We start from the raw sequence: 9,979 nt of genomic DNA, 5'->3' as shown, positions 1-9,979 counted from the left end.
TACCTGGCACTTGCCCTTTGACATGGCTTATACAACTAAAACACACTTGTGACCATGAAGGATGTAAGTCCTCCATGCACATAAACATACCCAGCTCTATAAGCTGTCCAAGCCCCGTGTTGTGTTCATTTACATATATTTCTGGGAAGGGATCTGGCTGGAGTTTTAAACAGAGTTGACTGGTTGGGCTGTGAACACACGCAGAGGTCAGTGGAGGGAGAGCAAATATAATCAGCGGCTTCTAAGACCTACTCCTTACCTAAAGCTTACAACATCCACAGAGACATGGAGCACTGCCTTACATTCACTGTCTTAAAACACAAGAACTGTGATCCCCCTTAGTTCCGTTTATTAAAAAAAAAAAAAAAAAGATTTTGCAGTTTCAGGAGAGCTGTGCCCCTCCATGCTATACATTAGCACTTTTGTCAGTACTTCCCTCCCTTGTATGTTATTTCCTTCAGATTTCCTCTCTCCCCCAGATGAATACCACCTGCTCCCGCACTTTATTACTCTTCACACTTCTCGGCGTCCTCCATTACTTCGCCCCCGGGGCCGCCGGCTTTCCGCTCCCACAGCCCGCCGCGGCCGCATCGCCGCCCGGCCCAGCCCCACCGACCGCGGCTGCCGGCCGCCCCGGCCCCGCGCCCCCGCCGCCGCGGCGCAGGCGGCCCTTGGGCGCCCCCTGGGGGCGGTGCGCCGCGCTGCAAGCGGCGGGGCGCCCCCCGGGCCCTCCCACCTCGCCCGAGGCGAGCGGGGCCGGGCCGAGCCGAGCCGAGCCGAGCGCGGCCGAGCGGAGAGGCACCATGCTGGGCATGATCAAGAACTCCCTGCTGAGCACCGTGGAGGCATGGCCCTACCGGGTGCTGAGCAAGGGGGAGAAGGTAGGTGGCCGGGCGGGCGGCCGGCTGTTTCTGCGCCGGCCAGGCCGGGTAAGGCGCTGCGAGGGGGAGCGGGTGGTCCCCGGGCAGCGCTTTCCTCCCAGCCAGCCCGGGCAGCTGGCAGCTTCTCCATCCCCATCCCCTTCCCCAGGAGCAGCTCAGCTACGAGGAGAGGGCGTGCGAGGGCGGGCGGTTTGCGGCGGTGGAGGTGGAGGGGAAGCCGTTCGACGAAGCTTCGAAGGAAGGGGTGCTCAAGCTCCTCAAGTACGTCGGAGGAACCAACGACAAGGGTGAGAGCTGCTCCCCGCCCTGCGGGCCTTGGCGGATGTTTGTGGTTGACCGCTGCTAGCAGAGGCTTGGTGAAAGCCGGATGGATGGAGGCGACGGCACCGCGGGCCCGCCTGGCTTGCGGCTCCTGGCACCAGGGGTCTGTGACGGGGATGGCCCCTCGCTGGGAAAAACAAACTTGCCACAGGTCAAAGCATGCCCAGCCAACTCATGCTATGAGCCCACTCCTAACGCATCTCTGTTTGAGGGTAAAAATCTCAAAAATGATTTGTTTAAGCAGGAATGAGTTACCTTGCAGCTGGGACAGTGTGAGGATAAGCACATATATGTCTATCACAGCTCCCTGGGTGAGCGGTAGCTGATGAAAGCCAGGGTATCTGGGGCACTTCGGTTCTGTGATATGCCCTTGTAGGCAGTGAAATAACTTTTATGACCTTGATATTTTATCATATACTCTGGCTATTTTTATTCATGGAAAGATAATGAACAATGAGCTTGCTTTTTAATGGTACTTCGTAATGTTTTATAATGGTGCTTCTAGGTGATTGCTTCTAATTCTCAATTTACTAAAGTATGTGCATTGGTAATCATCCGTGGCAGGAGGAGAAGACGACAGAGTGGTTCTGAGGCATATACATTTGCTTTCACATCTTTCTCAGGCAACTGGTAGAGGGACTTGTATAGTCTGTATGGGCATAGGAGCTGGATTGTGATTAGGGAAAAGGGAAGTGATTGTGCCCCTGTACTCGGCACTGGTGAGGCCGCACCTCGAATACTGTGTTCAGTTTTGGGCCCCCCACTACAAGAGGGATATTGAGGTACTGGAGCGTGTGCAGAGAAGGGCAACGAAGCTGGTGAAGGGTCTGGAGCAGAAGTCTTATGAGGAGCGGCTGAGGGAACTGGGGTTGTTTAGCCTGGAGAAAAAAGGAGGCTGAGGGGAGACCTTATGGCTCTCTTCAACTACCTGAAAGGAGGTTGTAGAGAGGTGGGGGTCGGTCTCTTCTCCCAGGTAACAAGTGATAGGACAAGAGGAAATGGCCTCAAGTTGCGCCAGGGGAGGTTTAGACTGGATATTAGGAAATTTTTCTTCACCGAGAGGGTTATCAAGCATTGGAACAGGCTGCCCAGGGAAGTGGTTGAGTCGCCATCCCTGGAGGTATTTAAAAGACGTTTGGATGAGGTGCTTAGGGACATGGTATAGTGGTGGTCTTGGTAGTGTTAGGTTTATGGTTGGACTCGATGATCTTAAAGGTCTTTTCCAACCTATATGATTCTGTGGATGCAGAGGGAAGTAGCATTTACAGCAGCATGTTTTGGAAAGGTGATGATCACTGTTGCTGTGGGAGAAAGGGTGCCTTCTGTAATGTGTGCCACAGAGACAGGTATGGTGTCAGAGCAAAATAAATGAGGAAGATGGCTTGATCTCAACTGGTTCTGTGGTAACCTGATCCTGAGGGTTGGAGCTTCCCTACTGCTGAAAGAACAAGAGGGAAGAAAAATGTTCCTCAGTGCCATGTGGTACATCTAGGCAGTAATGAGCAGAAAAGAAGCATGCTGTTCCTGGAGTGGTGGACAGCACGGACAGTCCTGCTGAAAGCCAGAACAGCTCTGAGTTTTGGGGCACTGGAACTTGTAGGATGTCTGGAAGCATTTGGAAGGGTTTAGGAGAAAGCTCCTGTCACGCAGTATTGGCTACGGGCTCACCACCAGGTGCAGATGGTAACAATTTAAATACTGATGTAGATTTACATGTGCCACTGACCTGCCCCGGAACTGTAGACCCTGTTGTGTTAGAGGTGGTTTGTTAGAAAAACAGAGTGTCTCGGTGGCATGAGCTATATGGTTAAGAGCCACAGAAACAGGACCATTAATAAAAAGCCATCCAGAGGTCACCTGGGGCCCTTATCTCCCAGGATCCTTGTGCAGTCAGTGGAGAGAGAAGTTTGGCCCAAGCAGAAGCCTAATGTGGCTGTTCTGCATGCCCCAGAGGACCCCACTCTTGACTGACTATACAAGGAGTTCAGTGTGAGGAGTTTTCCTAAACTAAAATTAGCTTTTGTCAATCTCCTGGTAATTCTGTGAGTTCCCAAGAACCTAGACTTCTTTAGTAATGTCTGTGTGTCTCTTTCAGGGGTTGGAATGGGCATGACTGCTCCTGTCTCCATCACTGCTTTTCCTGCTGAAGATGGCTCCCTCCAGCAGAAAGTGAAGGTCTCTCTGCGGATCCCGAGCCAGTTCCAAGCCAACCCTCCTTGTCCTAGCGATGAAAGCATTAAGATTGAAGAGAGACAGGGGATGACCATTTATTCCACGTAAGGAATGCATGCTGGGATTTCCAATCCCAAGTGCTGAGATCTCTAGCGTGCTCTGAAGAGCAGTGTTGGTTTTACCAAGTGACTTGCTGGACAATGGCTGCATGTGGTAGAAGGAGATGGAGGGGTCTTTCTAGACTGAAGGCAGGTGTTTTATGGCATTTCTTATCATTGGTCATGCTGCACCCATTTAGAATATGGATTTTTTTTTTTTCACTGGGAAAACAAGCGCAAAGGTTAGCCCTGAAAGCCTTTTCATTTCACCTGGGGAGGTGAAGAGCAGGGGAGGGTGAATATGAAGGTACTGAGTCATTCCTAATCTCTGAAAACTATTGTTTTCCCCACTTTCTGGGATCAAGATGGTTCTTGGTCATCAAGCATGTCCTTTGGTGTGGTTCGCATCAAACTACAGGTGTCAGCTGAAGCCTCATTTAGATGGACTCATGGCAGAGTCCAACATGGAAACAAGCAGCCATTGCATTGCTTCAAATAGCTTTTGAATGTCTTCGGCTCTTGACTGACATGCTGGGCTCAAAGTGGCATCACAATAGCAATAAGCTCATCACCTTGTATTTAACCCCTTGGATGTTCCCCTGCCTCCTTGCTTGAACTATTTTGGCTGACTCTAAACTGTCTGGCTCCTCCCTTGCTGGCTGCTGCCTGACCTTTGCTGCGGGCGTGGGCCACTTCTGCAAGAACAGGCTGTTTTGTCTCAGACCTTGGCTCTGATACAGGGTGGTGAGGTGCTGGCTGATGTTGAAACCGTTCCTGTTGGTGGGAGGTCAACATAAAACAGACCAGTTCCAGCCCACCCCTTTTAAATATCATTGTGGGCTCTAATTGCTAACATCTCTGTTCCCACCCCCCCCTTTTCCTTGGACTCACTAGAGTTTGGCTTCCCTTTATGATCTGGCTTCCAGCAGATGGTTGTTCACACCACAGTGAACATGGTTGTTGACATGGTTGGTGTAAGCACTGCGCGCTGAGCAGACTTGGAGATAACCTTGTGCTCTAGGAAGCTGTTCCTCTGATATGGCGTTGATTCAAAGGGCAGGGCCATTCTGCTGACTGATATATATGGGTCTGTTTGGGGGGGTCTGTTTGGGGTCTGCCAATGGCTGTGTATGCACCCTGTCTGTGTAACCCTTGGGACTTAATCTATCACAAAGTGTGCTGGTTCATAAAGAACAGCGCCTGCACGAGTGCATGTTGGCAGGACCTGGATCAAAACGCGTGGCTAAATATATCGTGGTGATATATCGTTTTCCTTCTCTTTCTTTCTGTGCTCTGCCAGGACTGCTCAGCACCTCTCTCTCTGCTTGGTTTCTTTGCAGGCAGTTTGGTGGCTATGCCAAAGAGGTGGATTACGTGAACTATGCTGCCAAGCTGAAATCTGCTCTGGGGAATGAAGCTGCATACCACAAGGATTTCTACTTCTGCAATGGTTACGACCCCCCCATGAAGCCTTATGGGCGACGCAATGAGGTCTGGTTTGTGAAAGAGTGAGCATCTGGCTCCCAGTGCTGCTGGCTTGCACTGATAGCCTCCCCATACTATGTCCCTGTCCTCTTCAAAATAAACTAACAATTTGGCAGAGGCAGAAAACCATCCTTTTCTCCCTCCACACCTATGTCTTGGTCTTTTATGGACCAGCCATTTCAGAAGAACGCTGCAGAGCCCTCTGACGATCCTGCTCCTTTGTTCCGGACGAAGTCCTCAACCACACAGACTCTCATGATCTCTCGGCGGCTTGGTTTTATCTCCCTCATGCTCCCAGAGTTCAGTGCTGAGACAGCCAAAGTACTTAATTAGTAAGACTGGTGCCTGACAGGAGTCACGTCCAAGTGCTGGCAGGCTATTAGTCTCACCTGAGGCAGACAGGGGAACATGACGAAAGTGCATACAGGGACTTTTTCATCTTCTTGAGCTTGCTGCATCTGTAAAATGCTGCTTTTATATGTGTCATTCCAAAAGCAGTCTAAAGGGACATGGGCATTGCTACCAACATAGCGCAGTGAAAATAAGCATCCTTTACGTTGACTCATAGTGTGCAGGAGAGCAACGCTTCTGTCATCTGACTGAGAAATGTCATTTAGAGGAAGATCCAGGTTTCCGTTTGCAGCTATCCTCTGTTTGAGGTGAGACATTTTGGGGTGTGTTATGTCCTGATCTCAGCTAGCAGCTGGACAATGTGATGTGGAGACCCCAAGATCATTTCCTCACCTTCCTGGTACTTGGGTGTAACATCTCTTTAAAACTAGCCTACACAAGGGCCAACGCTGAAATGTGTGTGGTAATCTAATTGAATTAGAAAAATCCAGGTTGTGAAAAAAGCAGGTGCCTATTGTGATCTGAGGGCGCCTTTGAAGAATGGTGAGCATCTAGTAGAACTACTGTGGGTGCAGATCTTTAAAAAAACTCTCTTCTTAAATGATGTTAGTTTCTGAAGGGCTACTCAGAGCAGCTCTCTTCTTTAAAGAAGGAGGAAGACCTGACTGTTCTTGGAAACAGGGATTGACGTCAAATAATGTGTAGCCTTTCAGAAACCTCAAATACAATAATAAGGGTGGGTCTTGTTTTAGGAAGACCGGCAATGTTTAACTGTTAGGCATCAAACCAGCATTTTAGCTGTCGGCTCTGCCAGGGAGGCAGCAGGATGCCTGCAGTGGGAACACGCTCCACACTATGCTACTTGTGGGTGCCTGTATAATTCGTTACCTCCACTAGAAGAGGTGTGCTCCTCTGATGCTTAAGTGCCCCAAAGTTTAGGCACTTTCCAAAAGCCATTTTCCCCTGGAGCTGAAAGAGAGATTTGTCAGATGGCATCCTGGGTTCTGGCCGGTCGAGCTGTTTCACATGTGCCTGCTTTCTGAGAACAAATCTCAGCAGGTTCTGATGTGCTTTCCTTTTCTCTCTTGCTGAGCCATAGAAGAGCTTTGCTGTGGACCTCATGAGAGAGTTTCAGTCACCTGTGTGCAAGAGCAGCTAGTCAGGATGGGTAAAAAGAGCAGATATCATTTGATTTAAAAAAAGCAAGGGAAAAGCTATTGGCCGCAGCTAGTGATTGCAGTGCAGGGGAGGAGGAATCAAAAGGGAAATCAAGGCAGACAAAGAGTTAGGCTTTTGAAGGAGTTTTTTAAGGAACAAAGGCCCTTCTAAGGCTGTCCCTGAATCCAAAGGGACCTATTCATGTCCCTGATGATTTTTACCTTTGTGGGTGAGGAATGGAGGGGCACAGTGCTGCCTAGTTTATGCGTTCCTGGGTTCATTTTGGAATTTGTGTGTAGACTGTGGATACAGTCCTTTCTGGCTACCGGTGGTGAATGTCCTGCAATGATCAAAATCCTGAAATTTCTCAAAATTTCTCCTGTGAAATCTCAGATGTTAGGAAGACCAATAATAAACCTGGTATGAACAGAGATGCACATCTCGGCAGCGTGGGTTTTTTTTCATGACATGCATACACTCTGAACAGAGAGCGAGAGCTTCTGACCCAGCAGTGAGAGAAATCGCGTCTGTAGGCTCTGCCTGTGCAGCCCCGCTACTGGCCTTTTGCATACAGTAGGCAGGGTACAGTTTCATAAACAGTGTTAACTGATACGAAAAGCTAATGCAAACAGAATTGCCTTTCCTGTATGTCATGGTTTAACCTGGCAGGCAGCTAAACACCACACAGCTGTTCGCTCACTCCCCCCTGCAGTGGGAGGGAATCGCAAAAAAGGTAGACTCATGGGGTGAGTAAAGACAATTTAACAGGACAGAAAAGGAAGGGAAAATAATAATAATAATAATGATAAAAGAATATACAAAACAAGTGGTGCGCAATGCAGTTGCTCACCATCCGCTGACCAATGCCCAGCCAGTTCCTGAGCAGCAGCCCTGCCCTCCCAGCTGACCCCCCCAGTTTTTGTTCAGCGTGATGTCCTATGGTATGGAATAGCCCTTTGGCCAGCTGGGGTCAGCTGTCCTGGCTGTGTCCCCTCCCAGCTTCTTGTGCACCTCCAGCCTCCTCACTGGCAAGGCAGTATGAGAAGCTGAAAAGTCCTTGACTTAGTGTAAGCACTGCTGAGTAACAACTAAACCATCAGTGTGTTATCAACATTATTCTCATCCTAAATCCCAAACACAGCACTGCACCAGCTACTAGGAAGAAAATTAACTCTATCCCAGCTGAAAGCAGGACACTGTACAAGCAAAGATGCCTGTGTTCTGTCTGCATTTTCTAGAGTTTTTAAATAAATAAAAAAATGATAATATTGTGAGTTACAATTTTTGTGCTGATCATTGACTTTGCGAGCTCAGTGGGAGTTGTTGATTTGAAAGACTTTAGGTTGCCAGTTTATCTTTCTGTTTGGGGTACTAATCATGTCGCAGCGTCTATGAATAGTCATAATGCTTTTTCCAATAAATTGCTATTTTGGGTATCCTGGTGTGGCCCTGCATTATCTGACTGTGCGAGATGGGAGCTGATGGAGTAATCTCCTTCTTCGTTGGTCCCAGCCACTGAGAGTCTTTGACTGATGTATTTCTGTTAATGTAGGAACTAGGGGGGCCTGCTCACCTGAGGAAAATTGTGTGTTCGCTTGTGTGTTCCTGTGGGTGGGGTTCACGGACAGTGTTCAGGCAAATATTCATGACTGATTTTCAACACAACCTACTATCTGGAAATGTTAGACATATTGTCACATTGAGGTCCATCTAGCTCAGTGCCCTGCTGCCAGTGATGGATAGTAGTGGACACCTGAGACAGATTACGGGATCAGTGCAACTGTGGGCTGATACCTCCTCTACATATTCCCCCGTCTTCAGTACAGTGTGGCTCACGGATATTTGGTATTGTGCTTGGTTATTGTGCTATTGTGCTAAGACCCTGACAGACTTTATCCCACGCATTTGTCCAGTTGCTTTTTAGACTAGATAAGTTTACTATCCGTGGCATCCTTTTGTCCTATGGCAAGGAGTTCCTTGCGTGTGGGAGGGCAGAAATACTCTTTGGCTGAGGATTTCCAGCAGCTTGTCTCTCTGCTCCATAGGCAGTTGGGTCAGCCAGCTTTTTGATACGCCTCTGTCACTGCGGGTGCACGTTTGTTTGGACAGCCAGACTCGCCGTTGACATTAGAGGGATTCCAGCAACCTCTTTGTGCTGAGGCCAGGAGTCAAGAGGTGCGCTCTGGATTTTGACCCGAAGCCAGCATGGTCACAGCTGCTCTGTTACATGCAATTGACTCCTGAACTGATGTTAAAAGAAAAGCTTTTTCTCTTTCCCCTTCAGTATTTGTTCTCTGAGGAATACTAGTGCAGCAGATTGCCTAGAGACCTCCTGGCTTCTCCTCTGTGCCTGTGCAGTGCCCTTTTCTGTCTCAAGCAAACACTGAAACTGGGACATTTCGGTGCTTTTCTGATGTTCGACAGGGAGTCATGATGTTAACTGTTGTGTGTGGATTTAAGAAGACCATGCAGGGGAAACTGGAAGAAGGACGTTTCTTCTTGCTTAGGCCCCTCGGTGCTGTCGGCAGCTGCCTTGCTGGGTTGTTGGGGTGTGCTGGGTGTGCGCAGCGAAGGCTGCGTCGCTGCCCGGGGCCCCTCTCCCATTGCCCCGTTTCGTGGGGAAGAGGAGCACCTCCATGGCTGCCTGCGCTGCCTGCTGGGTCGGACGGGCTTGGCGGGGTAATGGCCTTGGGAATTATCTCTGCCTGCCAGAGACAGGAGTGGCCTTGCCGCTAATCAGCAGCTGGGCAGGTCCCTCCCAGCACGGTGCAGAGCAGCGGTGCGACAGCGATAGGGATGGCCACAGGAAGGGCCACATTTAAACAGAGCCAAATTCAAAAGCATAATCTTGATGGAAATTATACACATGCCATGTAGATTTAGCTGTACTGGATATACCAGCTTCCTAAGCTGCCCCACTTGTTAGTAACATAACCTGTGAGAGTTTTCATGCTGGCCTCAACAGTGGCAAATCATATATATTTTTATATATGTACATGTGTACCTGTATAAATATGTGTATATGTATGTGTACGTGTAGATGTACACGTGTATGTATATATGTAGGGTACATGTAGGGGCCTCCAGACCCCCCGCTTTGATCTATTGGTTGGCTTCTGCTGTCACTGAATAACTTGCTAATGCGAACACAGCCACAGGGCAAACATTTGCAGACCGAGGTTTTAAGTCTGCTACAATGAGAGCTTTGTTAGCTTCGGAAAGAAATACTTTCTTTTGTAGACACATGCCTAAATATATCTAACACTGCATTAAGAAGACGACAGCCTTTATAAAAGAGCTAATTGGTTAAGTTGTGCGTATAAATCTGTCTTACAATACTCTAGTCACTTTGAGGAGATGGGTGATTTATGGTGAATGGGGAAGTAATATCATTATTTCCCCATTTTCATCAGTCACCATGGCAAAGGGTGCGTGAGCAGCTATTGTGCTTGTGGTAGCAAGTTTTCGGCTTTGCAAAGCTGCCCAAAGGCAATGGGACAGGGGAAGAAGATG

The 9,979-nt window shown here is 48.9% G+C and overlaps 1 protein-coding gene across 1 annotated transcript; it reads left to right on the top strand.

The window, feature by feature from the left end:
- Nucleotides 1–720: 720 nt before the first annotated feature.
- HEBP1 (heme binding protein 1) lies at nt 721–7,851 on the top strand. Its single transcript, XM_075498850.1, has 4 exons — nt 721–881; nt 1,030–1,168; nt 3,298–3,478; nt 4,813–7,851. The coding sequence occupies exons 1-4, from the start codon at nt 804–806 to the stop codon at nt 4,982–4,984; spliced, it is 570 nt and encodes a 189-aa protein (XP_075354965.1). The 5' UTR covers nt 721–803; the 3' UTR covers nt 4,985–7,851.
- Nucleotides 7,852–9,979: the final 2,128 nt, after the last annotated feature.

This window comes from Mycteria americana, chromosome 1, assembly GCF_035582795.1.
Source record: "Mycteria americana isolate JAX WOST 10 ecotype Jacksonville Zoo and Gardens chromosome 1, USCA_MyAme_1.0, whole genome shotgun sequence".
Lineage (NCBI taxonomy): Eukaryota > Metazoa > Chordata > Aves > Ciconiiformes > Ciconiidae > Mycteria > Mycteria americana.
Note: the sequence above shows the minus strand (reverse complement) of the source record. Positions and strands in the feature narration are given on the sequence as shown.